We start from the raw sequence: 25,096 nt of genomic DNA, 5'->3' as shown, positions 1-25,096 counted from the left end.
TCCAATGGACAAAATAACCCAGCATCCAAAGTCCAGTTCTGTTGGCTGCTCATCATAGGGCAATACTGGAACAGTGAACATGGAACCAAACATGGCTGGGTCTCCTAAACTCTCTGAGCCCCCGTTTCCTCATTTTAAAGCAAAGCCAATACTAACTACAATCCAAGGTTCTTACGATGGTTAGTAAAAATATCTGTGCACATATCTAGCACAAAGCCTGCTCCTGGTCTTTTTGGAGAAAGAATGGTGGCAATGCTATCTGACCAGGGGACATGGGAACAAGAGTCCCGTCTCCAACAGTCTGTGTACTCCACTGTGTTTCTTAAAATCAAACAGATCAAGCAGAAGAACACTCTTACTATTTTTAGGTCTCAGTCCCAACCCTCAGTGTACACCACGTGGACAGATTGCGTGGGACCAGAAGGAGCACTGGACTAGGAGCCCTTGGAGGCCCCCTCCTCCTCACCTCCAGGTCTCACTTGGGTTCCACTAAACTTTCAAAGGGTTTGGAGACAGTCAAGGGAGGGAACTTCTTTCCAAGTGGGAGAAAGCCTTGGCTGTGGCCCCACCTCAACTTCTGTACAGTATAGTCAAAGATAAAGTTATAATCCCATAGAAACTGGAGCTGAATCAGCTTTTTCTGGCTGGACTAGTAGTGTGGCTATTCTGCTTGTGGGCAGATGCCGGGTAGGGGTGCTGGAGAGCCTGAGATCCCTGCTGTCAACAACAGACACTTTATCTCATCTGCCCTCCCATCTGCCACCTGTATACACACCTGGAGGGCTCCCTTTTTTGGGCTTACAGTACCCCTTCCCCGGGAGTTCTGAATTGGAGAAAGATTTAACCAGGTATGCCACTTCACTCACAACATAGCACTTTATTATGGAGTATGTGCAACTTGGTGTAAGGATTTCTGAAATTCACACAATTTACAGGTATTTAATGGGTTATAAATTTTCAATGTCAGAATTATACTCAAGCCATGTTAGTAATGGTCACTCCTTCTGGCCCAATAGATTTAAATCTTCTTCTGCCCAGTTTCCTCTTCAATCAGACTTTCCTGAAAAATATATAACAAATATATCAAGACTGACTTTACCAGCTGAATTTCATTACATTTTTGACATTTTAGTTTCTAAAATATCAGTCTAGAAGGAATTGGTCTGTTTGATTTTGTACTCCAGTTAGCGCTAGAGAGACATGATAAATTGGGTTTGTTGTTTTTTTGTTTGAGACAGAACCTCACTCTGTCACCCGGGCTGGAGTGCAGTAGTATGATCTCAGCTCATGGCAACCTCCACCTTCCGGCGTCAAATGATTCTTGTGCCTCAGCCTCTCTAGTAGTTGGGATTGCAGGCATGCATCACCACATCTGGCTAATTTTTATATTTTTAGTAGAGACAGTTTTGCTGTGTTGGCCAGGCTGGTCTTGAACTCCTGACCTCAAGTGATCCACTTACCTCGGCTTCCCAAAGTGCTGGGATTACAGGCATGAGCCACTGTGCCTGGCCGATTGGGTCTTTTTAAGCTACTTAATATACATAAAATCTACATTAGTAGTTTAAGAGTGAGTTGTGAGGAAGGAAGTGAAAAAAGTCTGGTTATTTACTTTGCTATTAAACCAGTCTTTGCTTCAGTTTCTTCATAATGTCATGTTTGGCAAATTTCACTGCTTGCCAGTTTTGTAATGCAGTAAGCAAAATTAGAAAAAGAAAGGAAACAGTCCGGGCGTGGTGGCTCACGCCTGTAATCCCAGCACTTTGGGAGGCCAAGGTGGGCAAATCATAAGGTTAAGAGATCGAGACCATCCTGGCCAACATGGTGAAATCCCATCTCTACTAAAAATACAAAAATTAGCTGGGTGTGGTGGCACATGACTGTAATCTCAGCTACTCGGGAGGCCGAGTCAGGAGAATCACTTGAACCCAGGAGACGGAGGTTGCATTGAGCTGGGATTGCACCTCACTCTGGCCTGGCGACAGAGTGAGACTCCGTCTCAAAACAAAAAAAAAAGAAAGTAAAAGAAAGGAAGTAACGATGTCTGCCCACTTTTTTCTTTGTCCGTGGGTATATTAAGTTGAAGTCACTGTAGACAAAATTGTAGCTTATTTTTATATATGATTTATTTGGGCTTACCTAGCTCCTAGGCATAACTGATAATTAACTGTAATGCCTTCTGATTGCCACAAATAAGTGGACAATAGAGATCAGAGAATATCCACATCAAATCCAAGATTCAACTTAAGTCAGACAGAGTGGCTCACACCTTTAATCCCAGCACTTTGGGAGGATCATTTGAGGCTGGGATTTCGAGACCACCCTGGGCAACACAGACCCTGTCTCTACAAAACATTAAAAAATAAAATCAGCTAGGTGTGGTGGCAAGGGCTTATAGTCCCAGCTACTAGGGAGGCTAATCTAGTCTCAAGAATTGCTTGAGCCTGGGAGGTTGAGGCTGTGGTGAGCATTGATTGCACCACTGTACTGTAGCCCAGGCAACAGAGCAAGATCCTGTCTCAACAAATATTTTTTTAAAAGGATTCAACTGATACATTCAATTCTCTTTATACTTTTTCATCAAAAACCTAATAAGATTAGTGTATTTCCACTTTGGGGGGTGGAATTTGGAGGTGGTTATAGTCCTATCAGGAAATTGGAAATCAAATCCATCACTCTCTAAATTATAAATTTAGTAGTTTGATAATTTTCATTCCAAAGGAGAAAAAAAACCCATCTAGAGTAGTGTTTCTCATGTGTATATTCCCCAGGGTTCTGGAAAACCATGTAAGATAAAGTGCAGTTGCAGGATCAGGTGGAGGGCTGTGGAGGAGCCTAGAGAGGAGTTTGGTGATTTTACTTGAACTGAAACGCAGCAGTGGGAAGAAATTTGCTTTGTTGGTTATCCCAAAAGCTAGAGCCAGGATTAACAGATAAAAGTTGCAGAGAGATTTCAATTCAACTTCAGAAACAAACAAACAAAAAAACGTTTCAGCCCCTAGTGCTGTCTAACCACTGACCGGGATTGTCATGAAACACAGTCCTACCACAGGAGGTAACACAGGAGTCAGGAATGTAAGCCCCGCAGTGGCTGGGAGGTGGCTGTCCTGAGTGATTCCCAAAGGCCTATCCACCTCTAGAGCTCTATGTTATGATCACGTTATGATCACTTTAACTTACCAGAGCTCCTTTCAGGTCTTGGAGGGGAGAACGTGGCTGGTGCATGGTGCATTCGAAGTGTTGGGTTTCTGCCAGTTGACCAACCTCTTTGACTATCTGAAGAAAGAGAATGTGATTCTTTGAGATGGAGATAAAGAAATGAAATGGTGTTTTCCATTTCCACCAAAAAATCGTGGAGAGTGGGGTCAAGGGGGATGTGGGGCTGAGGGGGACTGGGAAGGTTGCAGGATTAGCATAGGGACTTTAAGGACACAGGACATTTCTACAGAATGGCATGGGGATCTGGAAATCATGGAGACAGAAGATATCATATTTTCCCCTTAAAGATGACAAGAGGGAGGCGTTTTGAGCCTCCTGAGAGTCAGTATACCCCAAAAAACAAACCCCAAGAGTTTTTTATAGTTGTAAAAAGGATTGGTTTTTATTTTCTAGGTTTTACTAAATATGTCATAGTTAAATGAGATTTGCTTCATGTATAACCTGCAGATAAGAGGCTTCAGATTCCGGGTCTTCTTTAATATTAAATTATCTTTATTATTTCTCAGAAAAGAGATAATTCTTTCCAATGATAATGAAACGATTTTAAATTTTTCCCTTTCTCAGCCCTAGGTTATTTTTCGGGTTAATCAGCTAACATAGATGGCTTCTTTCCTCACATGACCCTGATGAGTAGTCATATTTTATAAATAAAAATCCTCCCAGCACTTTGGGAGGCCAAGGTGGGAGGATCCCTTGAGCCCAGGAGTTTGAGACCAGCCTGGGCAACATAGGGAAGCCCCATCTCTATAAAAAATTTTAAAAATTAGTTGGGTGTGATAATGCATGCCTGTGGTCCCAGCTATGCAGAAGGCTGAGGTGGGAGGATCACTTGAGCCCAAGAGGTCAAGGGTGCAGTGAGCTGTGATTGTACCACTAAACTCCAGCCTAGATAACACAGTGAGACCCTGTCTTAGAAAATAAGCCCAGAAAACAAAAAAGCAAGTACCTCACGTTAGCGTTGGTGCCAGTTCTATCATCTAATCTTTATGAAATTAAATCAGCATGTTTTCTACTACGTTATTTTATCATCTTGAGTTTGCTAATTCCTGTATTCTACCAGTCTCCAACTTTGCTTAAATGCCCCTATCAGTGAAAAGAAATGATAGGGCATACATCGTTGATAAGGATACTCATTTATAAATTATAAAAATGTAGTGATCTAATATCACAGATATTTTTAAAAGATGAAATGAGGAGAAACACATACAAAGTTCTAACGTTTTCTTTCCAAATCCCAAAGAATCATCTTCTGATACAGACCTTGACCCTATCGCATTGTTTCTAATTCCTTTAGCAATCCCAAACACTCAGAATGTGACGTGCTATCTCACACTTGTTGCTATTAATATATTCTTTTGGAATTTTTCCAGCTCTTTGTTTAGCCCCTGTCTGAACCGAAAGTAGGAATGGGACTTCTATTTTGTCAGTGCCTTATCTCAGCTGGAGTATCTAGGGTACAACATCATAGAATATTGCCATTGGGGCTCATCCTGAATGTTTAATATAGTTAAATTGAATCAAATTGCTATGTCTTATTTTGAAGCTGAGAGAAACTTACCTCTTGGAAAGAATCCATCAAATTTTCGGCATCTCTCTTTCCTCCAGGACGCAGTCCATAGGACCAGTGCTGGCTGGAGCAGCCCTCCACACACACAGTCAGCAGAATAAGGCCAGCTAGGAGTTTTGGAATTGGCTCCATTCTAAGGCACATGAATGCACAATCAAATTAGACGCAGCAAGGTTGAGTAGAAACTAAAAGACCTCTTTAGTGAAAAAGCTAGCATCTATATCACTAACCCTGCAGAAGACAGAAGTCAGAGTCACAGTTTTTATACACAGACACTGAAACTCAGAGACACCTGCTGGCTTGCCTTGTTTCTTAGCCACTGGGGACAAAATGAGTACTTAAGCTCACATGTTCAGGATCTTTTTAGTACTAAAACAGTCTATACTTTTATTTTTATTGTTTGGTTATCCAAACCCCGTAATTCATCCCTTATCAAGTTCACCATTTTGCCGTAACACTTCCCCCGTGATTGGTCTTCAACTCTTTCATTCCTGAGATAAAGAGAACTGAGCCATCTGTTAAGGAAAGTAGCTCCTACTAGAAATCTCTGGCTAATATAAAATTGGTTGACATTAAATGGCTACCCCATGGTACTAATGACATTTTTCTATTTATCCTTCAGTCTTCCTAGCGTTACTGCTGGCTGGACCATCTGTGGCTCAGGACTCAACACTGTTCAAAGTAGTTAGTCCCCGACCAAATGCCTTCCTAGCCAAGGGGGCCTCTAATTTTCTAATGAAATGTGTCTCCAAGTTAATTTTCATTTGATGGGAAAGAGGCTAAAGACTAAATCAAACACTGGTCAATAAGCTGCGTGATTCCCCAAAGCCTGGATCTCTATGGCTCGTGCTGGCAAGGACAGTGAAGAACAGAACATCATTAGATACCGTCACACCTGGATTTAGCCCTTAGGCTGTCAAATGCCCTGTAGACATACAATAGCATGCAATCTAAAAAAGAAAAACTCGTGCTAGAAATAATACAAAGCCTTTTACCTGTTTAGAGGCAGACAGCCAAAAAGATCCCAAGCTTCCCTTGAAGTAGGTTGAGTATTGTGACTTTTCTGTTTTCCTATCTTCCTTTTTATAGGGAATTTTTCCAGGACATTGAAATGTTTCCTGCTGGTAAATTATACTGCACATGGACTATGCTTTTTTTTTTTTTTTTAATGGTAATTTTTAAAAATCCTCACAGAAAGCCCTTTAATGGTGTATGTAATTGGAACACCCCCTGGTGTATCTGTTAAATTTACTTAAGTGCAGCCATTAAAACCTCAGCTAAAACTGTTATAGCTGAGGCCACAATTCAAAGAGATTAAAATCCAACTAGGTTGGATTCCCTTGAGGAAACCAGCAGACCTATCGAAAGTTCAAGGAAAATAGATGTCTTAGATTAAGTGAAGTCAAATGCATACATAACTTCCACAAAGGAGGCTACACAATAAATATAGGACATTGAGTCAGGATGTCTGGAAGCTTCTGGCTCTTGGATTCTTCATTTGCAAAAGGAAGGGTGTAGACTAGATGGACTAGATCACAGAGTTGCTTCCAATTTTAAAAATCTGATTTATAAATAAGTGACACTATATACCAAGTTCATGTAGGATCCTAAATCAGTGCGTGTTTGAAAATTCCCTCATCTACCCATCAGGTTCCCTGCTTGACTTATCTTGAAAGCCTAGTTCTAAAGCATCAAAAAGGCAAGAAACCTATACCGAGAGCAAGACCATATTGAGCAGACTTACATCAGCAGACCAACTCATTTCAGTTGATGCTTATTGAGTTAAATATGCAAAACATTGTTAAGGGCAGTGGGAACAGAAAGATGAGAAATTATAGTTATTTAATAAATAGCACATGTATAAGAGCACTCATTACAATAGCCCTGCAAAGTGGGTATCATTATCCAAATTTTATAGATGTTCCACCCCAGAGGTGTAACGGTGGACATGTTATTTACACAGGACAAGCATGTAAAACACACACACACACACACACACCCATTACTCTTAATTACATTTATTTGAATACCCATGGTTGTCTTCCCCTAATTTACCCCTAGGCTGAAACCTATAATAGTCAAAGATCCCATCTTATTTAAATCTCTCTTAAGAAACCCCTGGCATTTAGTCAGCATTCAGTAAGTACAGGTTTGAATGAATGAACGAAGGAATGAATAGAAAGCAAAAACCTTTTAACCAGGTAAGGCCTAATGCTGCCTCTATTTCTGCATCAAAGATATGCTTTATCTGACACAGAATTAAACTTTCATGTGTAATTGGCTGTAAATCCTGTTATATTAGCTAAACTGTAAGATGGCTAACAAATATAACTGGATATTGGTTCATTTTACAGCTGGGATTGGCAATTTCCCCGCAGGTAGGATGCTAAACCCATCAGTCATTGCCCAGTCTCCTCTGGAATAACTACATTTGCAGGGATTTCAGGGTAAAGAGAAATGGTGTCTTATCTAAGCAAATTCCCTTGCTTTGTCCAGCCATCTCTGTGGAGTCTGTCCAGTCCTCATGATAGGATAGAGAAGGGAGTACACTTTAAAGTATAATTGCAAATAGAGGAGAATTTAAAAATAAAACGTAAGTATTTGACTTTGTTCCATTTAAATTATTTCCTTTAGACACTTTGACTCATGTGTCATTCTGACATGAAGAGTGGAATCTCATTGCACTACAGTATACAATAAGGACAGACCATTTTTCAGCAAGAGTTCATTATGGTTGAATAGTGCTAGTTTAAATTGTCCAATTGATTTGTATTTGCTGAGAGATGTGCATCTAAGTATTGCTGAAGCAGAAAATGTGGTCTCTGGATAGGACTAATGAAATGGGAGTTAAGACTTGTGGGCCGGGCGCGGTGGCTCAAGCCTGTAATCCCAGCACTTTGGGAGGCCAAGGTGGGCGGATCATGAGGTCAGGAGATCGAGACCATCCTGGCTAACACGGTGAAACCCCGTCTCTACTAAAAATACAAAAAACTAGCCAGGCGCGGTGGCGGGCGCCTGTAGTCCCAGCTACTCGGGAGGCTGAGGCAGGAGAATGGCGTAAACCCGGGAGGCGGAGCTTGCAGTGAGCTGAGACCCGGCCACTGCACTCCAGCCTGGGTGACAGAGCAAGACTCCGTCTCAAAAAAAAAAAAAAAAAAAAAAAAAAAAAGACTTGTGACGCCTATTGTCCGGTGAATCACTTATCTCTCGATTTCTTGTAGGTTATTTCTAACAGTTGAGATTAAATTTTTGAAAAATGCTTTGAAATTATTAAGATGAATACAGCAATACCGTATTAACATTCTCTAGAGGGTGAGAATATATATATACACACACACATATATATATAAAGGAGAGTTTATTAAGTATTAACTCACACGATCTCAAGGTCCCACAGTAGGCCATCTGCAAGCTGAGGAGCAAGGAAAGCCAGTCCGAGTCCCAAAGCTGAAGAACTTGGAGTCCGATGTTTGAGGGCAGGAAGCATCCAGCACAGAAGGATGTAGGCTGGGAGGCTAGGCCCATCTAGACTTCTCATGTTTTTCTGCCTGCTTTATATTTGCTGGCAGCTGATTAGATGGTGCCCACCCAGATTAAGGGTGGGTCTGCCTTCCCTAGCCCACTGACTCAAATGTTAATCTCCTTTGGCAACACCTTCACAGACATTCCCAGGATCAATACTTTGCATGCTTCAATCCAATCAAGTTGATACTCAGTATTAACCATTGCAAACATGGCCTATGAATTCATTAATATGCTGTATGTCCTTAAAGTCTCCATTAGCACTGTCTTAGGTCACACAGATCTCAAGGCAAAAGTCAACTTTGTTTTGACTTACTTTCTATATCACCAAATAGGTTATCAAACCACTATGTAATTAATGAGTTTTTGATATTGAATGAATAACTTAAAACCATTTAAGGATTCCATGGTTAGGTCAATTTACCAAAAAGTTAAATATAATAAATTGGGTTTAAATAATTGGATTTTACAGTTGTCATATTTTTTCTAAATTTGAAAGAATGGCTGTAGAGAAAAAACTGCTTCATCAACATCAAAACACCTCAAAATTATTACAGCAATGATTTCATAATCTCACTGAAATGACAGATGAAAAAAATCTTTTCTTGCCCTAATGTAAAATCTCAGCAGGAAGCACTTAAGGTTAACTCCTGCTGACACGTCTAATCAGGTTGTAAAAGGGTTTCAGAGAATTAATCCTTGGATAAGGTGCTTTATACTGAAATAATGTAACCACTTTTCTTTGTAGTAATGAATCTTTTAATTTTAAAGGTAATTCTTCCTTGGGGACTTAGTGCAATTCTAAGTTTTTCCATATATTAAAGATGATTTAAAGTTGACATAGGGCAGATTTACAATACACGTAAGAGTCATAAAATGAAATGGAGAAAATATTCCAAGTTGATTTATGATTGAACCCTTCATAAGAATAATGAATTTACAACATTTTCTACTAGAATCTCCTTGAGACTGTAGTTGAAAGAACTAGACTACAATAGATAGTATTGCTTAGGCAGTTACTTGAGTACCAAATTTTACTAATGCAGATAATCTAGCTAGCTTACATTTAAAACCTTTTTCCTGTCATCCCAACAACTATTTTTACCTATGTGTACAGACATGTTTCCTCTCTAGGGTTAATGGAAGTTTTACTATTTTGACGGTTTCCTCCCTCCTTAAAAATTCTCTATCCTAGTTATCAGGCAAAAAATGTTTTGGGGCATACTATTTATCCAGCCTAATAAAGCTAACTGGTAATATTCATCACCTAAAGAGTGATGAATTTAACACAAACAAATTAAATGAATTATTGGGGAGGCAGTCTTTTCTTTTGTTCAGAATTCATAAGGTTTGTGTTGTTAGCATGGTGTGTTTTTTAAAAGAATGATAAAAATAATCATGTTTAAAGAAATAAATTTACTTTAATGGTACTTTCAAAAAGACTAATCCACAACAAATTAAGTTATACTGTATTTCCTTTGTTACCCAGAACCACAGGGCTGGTTGTCAACACATATTGAAGAAATGTAAGTAAAATACGGAAAGTGATGATTTTCAAAAGGAACAGAAGAAACTCCTTTTCAACACTTTATATCATTTATTAATGCAGTATACATTAGATCTAAAATCTGCAGTTTCTAAGCACACCATGTTTAGATCTTTCAGATCCTTCTGCAGTTTTAGGTTATTTCTACAGAGGTACCTTTAAGTGAATGAATAACACATTCTATAATTCCTGAAAATATAGTACAGAGTGAAATGATTTAAATATAATTTAGGCACATATTGATTATGAAAATAGATTATCTCTCAATACAATACTTCTCTGTCTTGGTAAAAATAATAAAGCAAAGAAAATAATTCATTTCTGAAGTTGCTTTCCTTCACCTGTAAAGGTCTGATCTCCTCCCACTATGCATATGTACCCTTTACTGTTAAGGAAAGCTTTGCATATGTAGATATACAAGAATAAGCTACGTAAATACTAAAGATATGTCATTCTCCCAAAGGAGACACAGGTGGTTTTCAATGATTCCTTGCCTCATGTTGATGAGTCTGTAGAATTCAGAACCCATTTGGACACAGCTAATATCCCTGCTCTTGGGGTAGAAATAAGGACACCAGGTCATTGGTAGGGAGGTACAGGTCCTTCCTCTGCTGCTGCAGAGATAATGACTCAAGAAAATTGGGCTACAATTTGTTTAGGACACATATATATATATATGTAGAAGAATCACAGGTGCTGACTGATTGGTATTACACCTTGGACCAGCCAAATGCCTTTATTTTTACTTTACATATATTTTTTGGTGGCTGTAATCAAATGTGTGTTTAAAATTCCTCATTCCCCACTGTAGGGTTCTAGCTGCAATTATATTACATTGCCTTTTAGCAGGCAACTCTACCATCTTCATTCATATATGCTTTGATTGCAGTAGCTCTGGATTTAGTATCTATTTCTAAGCTGGCCCTATGTCAACTATTCGGTATTTGAATTAAATGAATATTAATGATGCACCTTGGTTTTTTGGTTTTGAAGTGTCTTCTTATCCTTGTGATGATTGTATGAGAAAACTAGGCTAACAGTGTAAATAGAATTGCTTGGTCTGGTGTTGAGTGGAACTTGCCTAGAATGAAATTCTGAGAAATTCTCACTTATAAGTGTTGTAGTGATAGGTAAGTGCTTCCTCCATCCAGAGTCCCACTGTACCTTTGGAATGACAGTGATGTACAATGATGTCTTTCTTTCCACTCTGTCTCAATCAGTAAGAACTGGATATTACTTTAATTTAGCTACTGTTTTGTCCTAAAAAGTAAACATTTTAAAAATGAACCTGAAAAGAGTCTTAGGGAGTCTGATCTCACCATATTCATATGGTGTGACAGGTATTTAAAGAGAGGAGGCATCACTAAAGCTATTTATAAACCTGAACAACCTTTTCCAAGTTTTCATAAAGTTTTAACAATTTAAATATCCATACTGCATCTAGGTATTCAATAAATATAATTGCATATGTTGTGCTTTCCATAAATTAAAATCCTCAAATGCATCTCAAACCAAGATGGTATTTCCACATCATGCCTATTTAAAAGCAAATATAATAGATACTATTCCTGGTCATAAAACCAGGTAAACCCCCCTACCCCGTTCAAAAGGCAGCAATATCTAGTTTCCCTACATCTATTAAATGAGTGCTTTTCTGTTAAAAATCAGAAAATGGAAAAAAAGTCAGTTTTTTCCCTTATGCACCGCTCAGAACAAGCATAATCCTCTAAATGTTTTTTTTAAATTTCCTTACAGTGTTATTTCTTCTAGACAACTGAGTGGGTGGAGAAAGAAAAGTGATAAGGAAAACATTTTCATCTTGTATATCTTCCTCCAGCCCCTAAAATTCTCATCTGACACTTTGTGACATGTGTAGTGGTGTCAGCATCTCTTCAAATATAGCTCCCTTCACGTTGGACCCTCTCAGGTTGGCTTCTTGAAGATCACACCCAGACAGATCACAATTCTGCAAGATGAAAACAATATTCACATAATTCATGTGGAAATTTCAGGCCTTATCTGTTTCTGCTCAAAACGATTTCTGGGGCAGATTAGGAAAATGTTCCTATACAATAAAACTCATTAAATTTCCGGAAAACTGATGATACACCACCCTAAATTAAGATGATATTCTATCTGTATTTGTTACCTCTAGTTAATGTTCAGGCTGTATATATATAAACAAAGGTTAAAGAGGAAGCATGTCCCTTGTTCTTGCATATTTTAAAATGAGACATTGAAAACAGGGGTCCCCAACTCCTGGGCCACAGACTGATACTGGTCCATGGCCTGTTAAGAATCAGGCCACACAGCAGGAGGTCACCAGTAGATGAAGCTTCATCTGTATTTACAGCCACTCCCTGTATGGCTCAAGTTACAGCCTGAGCTCCATCTCTGTCAGATCAGCAAGGGCATTAGATTCGCATAGGAGAGTGAAACCTATTGTGAACTGCACATGTGAGGAATCCAGGTTGTGTACTCCTTATGAGAATCTAATGCCTGATGATCTCTCACTGTCTCCAACATCCCCAGATGCGAATGTCTACTTGCAAGAAAACAAACTCAGGGCTCCCACTGATTCTACATTATGGTGAGTTATATAATTATTTCATTATATATTACAATGTAATACTAGTAGAAATAAAGTGCACAATAAATGTAACGCACTTGAATCATCCCAAAACCACCCCTGACCCTGGTCTGTGAAAATATTGTCTTCCACAAAACCAGTCCCTGGTGCCAAAAAGGTCGGGGACCATTGATTTAAAATACAAAATGGATTCCAACATAAATAAATAAATAAATACACACACACACACACACACACACACACACACACACACACACACACAAACAAACAAAAAAAACGGAGTTTTGCTCTTGTTGCCCAGGCCAGAGTGCAATCTCGGCTCAGGGCAACCTCCAACTCCAGGATTCAAGTGAGTCTCCTGCCTCAGCTTCCCGACTAGCTGGGATTACAGGCACTCACCACCACACTCAGCTAATTTTTTGTATTTTTACTAGAGACGGGGTTTCACCATGTTGGCCAGGCTGGTCTCAAACTCCTGACCTCAAGTGATTCACCCACCTTGGCCTCCCAAAGTGCTGGGATTACAGGCATGAGCTACTGCGCCTGGCCCCAAGGTAATAAATATTATCAAAACAATTTTACTATGATCCAAGAACAATAACAACAAAAGGAATGAGATGGGGGGAAGACTATTTTTCTTTTAATCTGAAAAGATTTTACTTAATCAAATTGTGTAATACATTTTTCCATTCCCTAGCCCTAGTATTTTTACACCAAGGAACTGCCTTTCTTTTTAAAGCCCCAAAGGTATGTATATAATACAATGAGTTTTGACAGATGTACAAAATAGTGTAACCACTGCAATTTGAAGCTGTTTCTTAATTTCTCTTGAGATCACGGAGCGGTAAGATAGAGATTCCAGTTAAGTCCCTGGATATGATACGGGACAATGGTTAGAGAGAAGGGTGACTAAATGTAACCTCTTAGGAGAACAAATGTCAGCAGCTCACCCCTCAATAGTCAACCTGATCAGTCTTTGCAATCAGTTAGACAGAGGGAGGCTTTTGCTGCTAAGCCACTCTGAGTACATAAAACCAAGGAAAATAATATAATCTTAGGTGAAAGTGATGTAATAAATAATAAATAATTGTGTTTGTGATAGGATTATAATCTTAGGCCAATTCTTTTTGCCTTGAAGTTGAAAGGGGTCTGCTACTCTGCTACTGAGAGCTATCAAGAGATCTAGGCAAAAATATTAAGAAAAAAAACAGCAAGCTAAATTTTGACATACTGTTCTCTGCTATCCAATTTATACCAGATTTCATAGCTACCAGCCACATGTGGCTACTTAAATTTAAATGAATTAAAATTAAATAAAATTTAAAAATCAATTTCTCATCTGCACTAGCCACATCTCAAGTGCTCAACAGCTCTATATGGCTAGTAGCTACTATACTGAAGAGCACCGACACAGAACGTGTCCCTCCTGCACAAAGTGCTATTGGATGGCGCTGATGTAGACCTATCAACAGCTATCGAGTCTGCTAGCTAAACTGGCAAATTAAGAAGACATACAAATACAATTCTTTGAAAAAGATGACTAGGCAAAATTATAATCTCAGGCTGATAAACCAAAAAACATATGGTTCCAATTTTAAATAGACTTCCTGAACCCGATTTCAAACCTGGATATCATTTAAATTTCTCAAGTAGTTTAAGAAGTAATCTAGCCCATTTAGTTCTGTTCGGAATTAAATTTTATGGAAAATACAATACATTAGATAATGCATCTATCAAACTTATTTACTTGAGAAAAACTTAAGGAAAAGGAGAGAAATGAAATCAACTTAGTCTGAATGCCAGATGAGTCTTCCAATCCAGTTTTACCAACCAACTACTTTGTTTTGATTTCAATACATTTTGCATGAGATGCTTAGTAAGTCTAGAGTAATAAAAACTCTTAAAATGTTGGTGAACTCACCTCTAAATCAGTTCCTGCCAGAGTTGCTCCTCTGAGGTTACAGTTCTTCAACTTTGCATTTTTTAAGGTAGCCACTCTCAGGTTAATTCCTGTCATCTGACTTCCTTCCATATCCACACCTTTCAGATTAGCACCTACAGTGAACACATTCTGGGAGTAGTTTAACTTAAAAATATAGTTATCTACCTTCAACAAAACTGCAAGATGACTTAATGGAGGTCAATAATGACAGTCTCTTTTGACTTTTGGAAATGAATCTAAAATCTTGTCTCTCAACGAACTTATATATATAAACAGTTCACTGATGAAAGAATGCTTTCATTGATACTTTTGAGGGAAGAAATTTAGTTCTGTCTTATGATGGTTAGCACTTTCATAATATGCCTCTACAGGTTTATGATAAGGAAGGTTAAGTAGTCTCCTAAATATACAACTAAACAAAGTGATCAGTCACAGATAAAACAGTAACAAATTAAGAAACAATAAATTAAATCTTAAAATGATTTTTATAAACTCCCTGGCTTTATGCAAAAGAAATTTTTCCTTTTGGTCAGTGTAAGAATATTTTATTCCATTTGAAAGTTTAAGACATTGATATTTAATTTTCCAATTAAAACTTTATTAAATATTTGAGGCTTTATTTTTTCTGAGTCCTCCGTTTTGATTAGCATTTGACTGAAACCAAATGGAGGTATCTTACCGCTTTGGAAGTTCTCCAAATATGACAGAAGAAACCTATTCCCTACAGCTATCCTGTTTCACCCTTAACAATTATTTTCCAGGGCTTTTTCCTTTACAGTCTGCTTCCTCCATAGAATAGGTATTTACAGAAAGGATCTCACCTTCTAAATTGGCTTTAAGACCAGAAGGATCCTCAAAATTACACAGTTTCAGGGATGCTCCTTCTGCATTAGAACAGAGCATCTTGACTCCCTGGAGATTTGCACACTGCAAAGAAAAGAGAAAAGTCCTGGTGGTAAGGTTCATAATTTTGTTCAAATTAGCTCAAACAGTAAAAGAAAAAATAGAAAAGGGGAAAAGGCTCAACTCAACACACTCATAATCAATTATTTTCTGTTTACAATAAAGGCTTTTCTAATTAAACGCAGTAAGAAATGGGAACATTTGAAAGAAATTTTTTTTTAAAGAACTGTTTTTAAAAAAATAAATGCAAATTAATAGCATGCTCATTTTACATGAAACATAATGGTGTAGATAAAGAAGTTGGGAGAGTCAGAACTATGACGTCTCTGTCTCTATTTTTATAAACACACCTATGCATGACAATGAAATAGTCAAAATGTATGGGTAAGGAAGGCATACACTTGTTAGGGGTATGGATTTTCTTATTACTATGGGAATCTTAATGTTCTAAGTGAAATTACTGATATTCTAAGATGCTACTACTGCCTTCAAGTCAGAGGTCAGAATACGAATGCCAGCATTTAAACGCATTATTTAGCTACAAAACACTAACAAGATGCTTTTTGAGTCTTTCTGCACCAACCATGGCTAAACATTAGCAACCCTGAGCAGGCACATCACAATGCATAATGCAAGGCAGAGAGTAAAATGGTAGAAAATATATGTTTTAAGGCTGTTTTGTTTTGTTTTGTTTTGTTTTGTTTGAGACAAAGCCTCACTCCGTCACCCAGGATGGAGTGCGGTGGTGCTATCTCAGCTCACTGCAACCTCTGCCTCCCAAGTTCAGGTGATTCTCGTGCCTCAGCCTCCTGAGTAGCTTGGATTACAGGCATGCACCACCACGCCTGGCTAATTTTTGCATTTTTAGTAGAGACGGGTTTTCACCATGTTGGCTAGGCTGGTCTTGACCTCAAGTGATCTACCTTCCTCTGCCTCCCAAAGTGCTCGGTTTACAGGCTTGACCCACCTCATCCAGCCAAGAGTTTTAAATTATGTTCATTTATCTCAAAGAGTTTTTGACAAACTTTTTTTTTAGGGCTTAACACAAACAAAGATGCCTCTCGACATTCCACTATTTAAAGACTAGGTCCTTCAAACTTTTTTTTGATGCTAGTCTTTTTCCTGTTTTGTTACTAACCTGACCCTTCATAAGACAGAATAAGAACAGTGAAAGTAACTAAAATGCATATTTGGTAGATTTTGTTACTAGCTCGGATACACGGCTTCATGGAGAAATAAGCTGCAGCTAATGAGTAAAACCCAAATTACAATAATTCAATAAATGACTACCAAAAGCAAGATGGTATTAATTCAAAAGACATACAGACATGGGCCTTGGTGGTAAGGAACTTAAAAGTTGTTAAAAATTAATAGATTTCATTGTTGGTCTGCATCTACCCTCTAACTTCAAATAAACACAGGTAACTGTCATGAATACATACATATACATACATATAAATATACACATATACAGAGAGAGAGGGAAAAAGCCACTGAGATGTTAACTTCCACAAACTGATGCATACCATATTTATTTCAAAATATCTATCAAATAATTCTTGAGCAGTAACATTTTCCCATTCCAGAAATGAGGTTGAATAGATTTCAAGGTTCCTTTCAGTTTTACCTTTATAATTTGCTGAAAATACGAGTCCTGACAAAGTACAGTATATTGAGGAGATCAGGAACTAATTCCAAGATTTAATTTCTTTTTAGTTGCTAAACCTTTCAGGTCTATGTTTAATAAAGGATATCAAACCTGTAAAACCAAATTCATTTCACTTTCAGACCCTTTAGTCTTATATCAACATAATAAATTATCTGTTTTCAAGTAAAAGCTCCCATAAAAGACAGTTATAATTCCTGTCTCAAAGGCTCTTTGAGACTGTTCAATAGACTAAACATTTACTTTTCTCTTGTAGCCTAAAATGATACTTACGTCAAGCACTGATCCAGAAAGATCAGCTCGTTCAAGATTTGCACAGCAAAGATTTGCATGTGCAAGATTGCAGCGGCTTAAATTGGCCATTTTGAAGTTAATGTATCGAAGGTCCAAACGAGAAAGATCAGCACCACTGAAGTTCAAACCCTGAAATAAAAAAGCACAAATTGTCACCATAATTAAATCGTCTGTTTGTATTAAATTTAATTACTATAGCTAACCACCAAGTTTTTTTTAGAAGCAATTGGCAGTTCAGTTACTTGGAGTTTATTACAAAACATGATCAAAATGGACTTAGATACATGAAAGAAGTGTCCTTAAATAGGTTCCTCATAAAAGAAACTCTATCAACATATACATTAGAATATAGCCTGGCTATAATTCATTTATGTGTAGAAGTTTCTAAAGAGGTATCCCTGTTAGTCCTATACCTGCTAATAAGTATTTAAACCTAATTATATTTAAATTATTTTATTAATTCAATAATTCAAAATAGTTTATCAGGCAAAAATGAATACTGTGGTCTTTAAAATCTGAAATGCTACAGTACACATAAGTAAAGTACCTGCCACTGATTGGACCATATATTGCAAATGTACAAATAATTACTTTTAAAAAACTGCTGCAATTTCCATGCATTATTCATAAACTGCTGCATGAGGTATAATTAGGCAATTTAAAAAGGCTATTATTGCATCTCTTTTTGGTTAACCATTTCAGAACTAAATCAATGCTATGACCCATAATTAAATTCGATCTTGCACATAAAAGAAAAATAAAGCAAAATAACCCCAAAACACTAGAAGAATGTAAAATTTTATTTTGCTGATAGAAATAATTCATGTAATTCATGTAAAATTCATGTTAATTACCTGGCATCGCAGTTCTGACTTGGTTGGAGTTGCTAGCAAAAATCGGACAAATTCCTTTCGGGATATTGGTGAATGATCCTCCGGTGGCTGAGAATTCTTGAAAAAGATATTAAGAAATTAGTGGAGTCTTTTGGGAGATAGCTACAATATATATAACAGTGGCTAATGTAAAAACAGGCTTACCTTTATTGCCACTTCCAGGTGTTCAATCAATGAGTCAATACCAAAAAACCTTGCTTCTTCTAACACACCTATCAGAACAAAAATGATTCTGAACAACTAATTTAGTGAATGTATTACAGTCATTTTAAATTTAGTAAAATATGATTAGTTAACATAATTTTAACATTTAATTGACTTTTTAAATGGAGCAGATCTGAACATGTTTGCCACAAGTATCTTTGACATAATGAGTCAGAAAATGATGGAAATGAATAAAAGTTTAAAAAGTACAAAAAAGTATAATTCAGAAATCTTATAGGAGAATAAATTTTAAAAATATTGGTAAATACTAAAAGAGGTTTCATTTATCATTTACTTTAACTTGGTAAAAAACAATGTACATCCTTTACATGACTTGGTATGTTTACTTATTCTAATCTGTTAATAAACATCATCAGAATGTGTGGGAATACATTTGGGTTCCATTATCTTTCAAATGAGAAGACCTCAATCAGTTGGCTGTTGACTTGGTAAAAAACTACTTAGAACTCTGGAATTACAAAGAAAGTATCAGACATAATCCCTCCCTTCAAACACAAGCTAATAAGGTAAGTAGATACCGAAAACCACAAGCCGTTATTTGGGAAGAATAATACAATCTTTTCTGTGAAAACCAAACTCTATGGACGATAATACAATTGTAAAACAAAGGTCATCCAAGGTACAGCATCCGGCTACCACTCTGGCATACAGGGTCCACATTTCCCCTTCAAGAGGCATCCAAAGATTATGCCATTCTGGTCGGATATATATCCCCGGTGGAAACCCAACATATTATAAAAGAGGTTCTTGTGGGCCACGCTCTCAATTTGCCAAGATCTGAGTAAAGCAGAACTCTTAGGGAATGCAGCCAGGATACATTTCTAATTCTAGGTTTAGAAATAAATCTTTAAAACATCCAGAGAAGCCTCAGAAATACAAAAGACAGGCCAGGCACGGTGGCTCAACACCTGTAATCCCAGCACTTTCGGAGGCTGAGGCGGGTGGATCACTTGAGGTCAGGAGTTCGAGACCAGCCTGGCCAACACATGGTGAAACCCTGTCTCTACTAAAAAAAAAAAAAATATATATATTAGCTGGGCATTGTGGTGTGTGCCTATAATCCCAGCTACTCGGGAAGCTGAGGCAGGAGAATCACTTGAACCCAGAAGGCACAGTTTGCAGTGAGCGGAGATCACGTCATTGCACTCCAGCTTGGGTAACAGAGGGAGACTCTCTCAAAAAAAAAAAAAAATCAAAATCTGGATTTGAATCCCAGCTCTGCCACTCACTACTTTTTGGTGTTAGTGAAATTACTGTAGATTGTTTTAAAGCATATAATTACTTGAGCAATCTGTAGGCAATATAAAGAGTTTGGATGGAAACTGTACTAATTAAAAACAATGCTTTATAAAATGAATCCAGCAGAGAGCTCTGCTTTTTGAACACTTGCACAAATAAAAGAAATAGTTGAGAAACATGAAAAAGAAAAAACTAGCAAATCTTGGTAATAGCTTGGTTTGCAGATATGTGACAGAGCATGGATAAATATATTTCTGATGTTATTTTCTAGGCAAGTAGGATACAAAATGCTATCAATAATCTGAAGAAAAATTAAAATGGGAGAAATAGAAAGCAACAAGAATTTAGTTACAAAGTTATAGAACTAGCTAAAAGAGTCAAATAATGTCTTTTTTTTTTTTTTTTTTTGCAATAGGTACATGTTAAAGGGAATATAAAGTTTGTTATAGCAACACTAGAAGTTAGTGGGTGTTTTGTATTTCACTACAGAAACTGTAAGCTAGCAGTCCTCAGGCTGATTCTGATGTATTCAGCATGTAATGTTTTCAAAATAAAAACATGTCACATAAAATTTTAGATACCCAGGTTTCTTCAAAAACCAAGGTTCTGGCACTCTACATCTGTCCACATTGCACATGGCAATGATCTGCTGAAGCTGGCAGGCATGTGACCTCAAGATCACCAACTGCCTACCACTCCTCAAGTACTAACATCACATCAACTTCAGTCACTTAGAGGCCTATTAGCATCCAAATGTGCAACCAGTGTTTTATAAGGGCTTTTGTCTACATCACCTCCATTAACCTTCACAAAAATCTTGTGATGTAGATAGGGTTGAGAGTGCTTTTAACACTCATTTTTCCAATATGACTCAGAGAAATTTTCCCCAAGTTAGTCTCCCTAAGTTAGCAAATTGTAGAATCAAATCTCTAATTGAGAATTATGATTGCAAGTCATGATTTGCCCTCTTGACTACTCTAGTTCTCACATAATGTGGAGAATATCCAGAACTTGGAGCCAAGTTACATTCATAATTCAATTTTTAAAAAAGGAAACAACAAAATCGTTTAAAGTCACTTGTCATATAGAATCTATATCAGTTTAGAATATAAAGTTGATGTGTATGGCTTAGATATTTACCTATATGTACAAAGACTACCTACCTGAAGGACCACCTGTCCGTGCCTAAATCTATTTCTACACCTATATACACTCATATACATTAGAAAACATCTAGTTTAAAAAATAGAAAAAAAAATACTTTTACTTTATGGAAATATACTGTCACTGAGTGAAACAAAGTTAAAATCTTAAACTTACAAAAATGTGAGTAGTTACATAATTATATTGAAAGTCTACATAAACTCACCCAATAAATTAATGCCATCATTTACAATGAGCTGTCCATGACGCAAGTAGTTCAAAATGGGTTCAAAGTACTCAGGACTTCGGTCAATTAAGAAAGCTCCTCTATGATCTTGCTTATTTCCCCAGACACCTGTGTTACCATTATAATAAAGAAAGTACCCCATAAACAAAAAATAAAGTCAGAAATGTATGAGGAAAAAATTGCTTAATATATCAGTAAGTTTTTACTCTTAAAAACTGACATAATTAGTAAGTACAGAAAGTCGGGAGTTATAAAGGCAGCACAGATACAAAACAGGTAAGACGAAATGTGAAACCAACGTATTACACTCACCTTTGTCCTTAAACATGTGGGCCAGCATACTGTCAGGTTCTTTATTCACTAAAGTGCTCCTAAGAATTCAGGGAAAAAAATTGATTTCTCCATTTGTCTTTATAAACAAACATATTTAAGTCAAGAGTATACTCGATCCCAGCTGCTCTCTCAAAAAGATGCATGCTACAACCTGGTAGGAGTAACGCTGGGAAACAAAAACGTGCAGTAAGTTGCCATTTATCAGATCCCTTCTAATCGGGTACTTCCTTTGATTTAAACATTTTTTAGTTTCCTTTGCTTTAAATACTTCTCTGTCTATCCTGTTAGCAAACTATTACATAATAATATTCTTGATCTTCCAAACTTACATTTTTCTGCCCTTTAATAAAAGCAGTTGTAGCCTCTACAAATTTCAGTACTGTTAATTTTTACTTATATTGTGTGTCTATTACTCAATATCTAAAAAGCATGTTCTAAAACACTGAAGTGATGCCTTTTATGCTTTCTCAGGAATGAACCATGTTTTTACTTTGTTCTTCAAAAAAACTTATAAAAAATGGTTTCAGATCACACAGTATATTTAAGCAGCATTTGAGTATCTTTTTAGGGAATCAGCAAATTGAAGAACAAATGGTACACAGTGCTCCTTTTGCATTCTCTTTCTCTCTAACACACATACACATACACCTACCGTGTAGTTGTAAAGTACCGCCCTCCAACATTTAATGTCAGCCAGTCTGTGTGGAATCCTAACAATCCCTCAGGAGGCTTAGAATCTGTCTGAGGATCTAGAGATGACATGTAGAAAATAATACAAATATTAAGATTGGGGATTCTGGGAAGACGGTAATGGCATAATTTTTAAAACTGAATACACACATAATAAAAGCATACCAGAGCTACTAGGACAGCAATACCCAAACCCACAGACTGCATCTAAAACAACACTAGGTGATAAGGTAGTCCCACCAATACCAACAGCTATAAGAGCAGCATGCTTTCAGCGCCTGTGAAAGAAAAAGCAGAGAGATGCAACAGGGTATATGATGAACCCATGAATGTGAAAGCCATCCATAGATACTGACTTCATTGCTTAATAAGTTCAGCTGAGAACAACAGATTGAGATGACCCCAAAAGTGAGTGATGCAAGTACTTTGCAGTAAGATCTGATAGGGCTGAAAATAAACTCTCAAAACCATAACCAAAATAAATGGTCAAAACTCCCTTCTATGGACAAAGCCCCACACTGATAACATGCTGGGAAAATAATCCAAGCTGAATGCAACAGAGACAACAGAGACTAAAAAAAAAAAGGACTCCAGACGAAAGTTAAGAGGTCTAATAGACCAAAATATATCAGAAAATGAGTTCTGTATGTTTTTAACACTTCACAAAAACAACAGAAAAGGGAACTCTAGAGCCATGAAATTAGAAAAACTGTCCTGTCAGCCCTCTTTTCAAGTTAAGAAAAACTAACTTCACATAAAAATGAGCAATACAAAAGGATTGATCAAATGTAATACAAAAGTGTTAAAATAATAATAATAATGTCCTTATAGATAATGCCAGAAATACCCACAAAATAGATCAAAATTATAATCTAATATTCCAAAACATGCTAAAATAAGTTTATACAAGGTATAAAATAACAATATAAACCAGGATTTACAAATTCAGAAACGTGTAGCAAGAACTCCCAAGAGAATTAGAAATAAAAGAAAAACGATTTTTAAAATAAAGACTAAAGCAAAAGAAATACAAGAGTGATTAAACACAATGACAGTGACTTAAGGGAAAGAAAAGGTAAAAAAGAGAATAGCTTGAAAAATTAAAAAGAAACGGCCACACATGGTGGCTCATAACCGTAATCCTTTGGGAGGCCGAGGCAGGTGGATTGCTTGAGCTCAGGAGTTCGAGACCAGCCTGGGCAACAGGGCAAAACCCCAAAATCCCATCTCTACAAAAAATACAAAAAAATTATCCGAGCATGGTGGCACACATCTGCAGTCCCAGCTACTGGCTGGGGGCTGAGGCAGGAGAATCACTTGAACCCAGGAGGTTGAAGCTGCAGTGAGCCAAGATCACACCATTGCCTTACAGCCTGAGTGACGAAGTGAGGCCCTGTCTCAAAAAAATAAATAAATAAAATACAAAGAAAAGAAAAGAAAGTTTCAAATGTAAAAGACAAGTGTAAAAGATCCACCATACATACAATAGAGTCCTGAAAGAAGGAAATCAAATCAAAGTGAACAAAATAAAAATGTAAACTTCAAGAAAACTGTACTGAAATTTTAAAATACACACACTTGAAACTATATATTGAAAGGATCCATCACATACTGAGAAAACCAATTCAGAACAACTCAGAACACCAAAAAATATTCTACTAAAATTACTGTACTTTAAAGAAAGAGAAATATCCTTTGGGTGATCTATGAAAAATAATCACATAAGAAAGATCAGATTTTTTGAGACCAACACCTCAAGCCAGAATAAAATGCAGTAACGTATTTAAGATATTCAAAGAAAAATGATGTGAACCAAGGATTTTTCAATAGCTTCACTGAGGTATAATTAACACAGAACAAATTACACATACTAAAGTTTATAATAAGCGTTGACATATAATTTTATACCAAAATCATATAAAGATGGTGGATGGCAATGACATCTTGCCACTGGAAGATGTCAGAGACTATTGTTCTCATAGTTTCTTGGAGAGAAATCTACTAGAGAACAAGTTTCAGATAACCACTGGAAACATAACAAAAGGATGGAGGTAAATGTACGCTTGAAGAAGTAAAACTAAATGAGAGTATAAAGGGAGACAGTATGGTATACAATGGCTGTATGTTCTGACAATGCAGAAACAATACAATTATTTTTAAGTAAGGGGAGAAAGGATTTAGCATATGAAAAACATTTAACTGTTTTTAGTAATTATATTGGTACTGAAAGTATTGGGTTTGTTACGCTGACATTTTTAGATGTGTTCTGTATGGGGTATAGTAAATGAGTAATTATGTGACATTATAATTCTATTAGTCCCTGTGTCCCTGAAAGTCAGTATTATTGATATAGAAAAAGGAGACACAGATGTAAGAACAGAAGAGGAAAAGTAAAAACCTTATAATCCTTAATATAAACTTTAAGTATTAGTATGAACCCATGAGTTATTTCATCTATCCATATTGTGTTATATATGATATGTAAACTTTCTATCCTATAACATATATACAAATTTTATCTCTACCTATACATTTTCAGTTCTGTCCACCAAAAAGCATAGCAACAATGATAAACCCAATAACAAACAGCCTCCCTAGCTCCCAGATTTGTCTTGGAAAGACACTTCCCACTAAAAAAAATCAAGGCTTGTTGGAAAAATGTTGATCCAGGTCTGAGACAGGAAAAGGCTTTAAGATGAACACCTGTTATTCCAGATAATAAGAAAGCTATAAAATCCAACAGGGCTTGTTAAAAAGACCTGAAGAGATTTCCAGTGGCCAAAAATTAAGACAATCTGAACACCAATAAATGCAGAGGATGAAAATATACCAAATATTTTAAAATCCATCAGTTAACAATAAAAAAAAAAACCTTAATTGATCATTTTTTATTGTGTTTGTATGCAGTGGACCAATTAAGTGATCGTTGCCTGCCAATCACTGTTAGGCCAATGGATAAAAGAAGATGAGGAAAAGTTCTTACTCACAGTTTTAAGGTAGAGACAGACAGACAAGAGTATGCACTTACTTCCAAGTTGACAATTGCCTGTGCATCAATCCTGAGAACTACTTCCACTCAC

General features: G+C 36.9%; 2 protein-coding genes across 4 annotated transcripts in view; both read right to left on the bottom strand.

Annotated features, from left to right (window-relative positions):
* Window positions 1-857: 857 nt before the first annotated feature.
* GNRH1 (gonadotropin releasing hormone 1) lies at window positions 858-8,682 on the bottom strand. Its single transcript, XM_050801979.1, has 4 exons — window positions 8,161-8,682; window positions 4,775-4,916; window positions 3,178-3,273; window positions 858-1,060 (listed from the first exon to the last, which is right to left on the bottom strand). The coding sequence occupies exons 1-4, from the start codon at window positions 8,319-8,321 to the stop codon at window positions 1,019-1,021; spliced, it is 441 nt and encodes a 146-aa protein (XP_050657936.1). The 5' UTR covers window positions 8,322-8,682; the 3' UTR covers window positions 858-1,018.
* Window positions 8,683-9,706: 1,024 nt separating this feature from the next.
* Window positions 9,707-25,096, bottom strand: part of KCTD9 (potassium channel tetramerization domain containing 9) — a 29,866-nt gene continuing 14,476 nt past the window's right edge. For all 3 annotated transcript variants that reach the window (XM_050801975.1, XM_050801976.1, XM_050801977.1), the window contains 9 exons: window positions 21,979-22,075; window positions 21,306-21,364; window positions 20,973-21,101; window positions 18,284-18,351; window positions 18,101-18,196; window positions 17,226-17,375; window positions 15,205-15,310; window positions 14,363-14,496; window positions 9,707-11,817 (listed from right to left, as the gene is read on the bottom strand). In XM_050801975.1, the coding sequence (XP_050657932.1) occupies window positions 11,701-11,817; window positions 14,363-14,496; window positions 15,205-15,310; window positions 17,226-17,375; window positions 18,101-18,196; window positions 18,284-18,351; window positions 20,973-21,101; window positions 21,306-21,364; window positions 21,979-22,075 (956 nt within the window). In that variant the 3' untranslated portion in view covers window positions 9,707-11,700. The remainder of the gene's footprint in view (window positions 11,818-14,362; window positions 14,497-15,204; window positions 15,311-17,225; window positions 17,376-18,100; window positions 18,197-18,283; window positions 18,352-20,972; window positions 21,102-21,305; window positions 21,365-21,978; window positions 22,076-25,096) is intronic.

Source organism: Macaca thibetana, chromosome 8 (assembly GCF_024542745.1).
Source record: "Macaca thibetana thibetana isolate TM-01 chromosome 8, ASM2454274v1, whole genome shotgun sequence".
Classification (NCBI taxonomy): Eukaryota; Metazoa; Chordata; class Mammalia; order Primates; family Cercopithecidae; genus Macaca; species Macaca thibetana.
The sequence above is the reverse complement of the archived record's forward strand: the minus strand, read 5'-3'. Positions and strand labels throughout refer to the sequence as shown.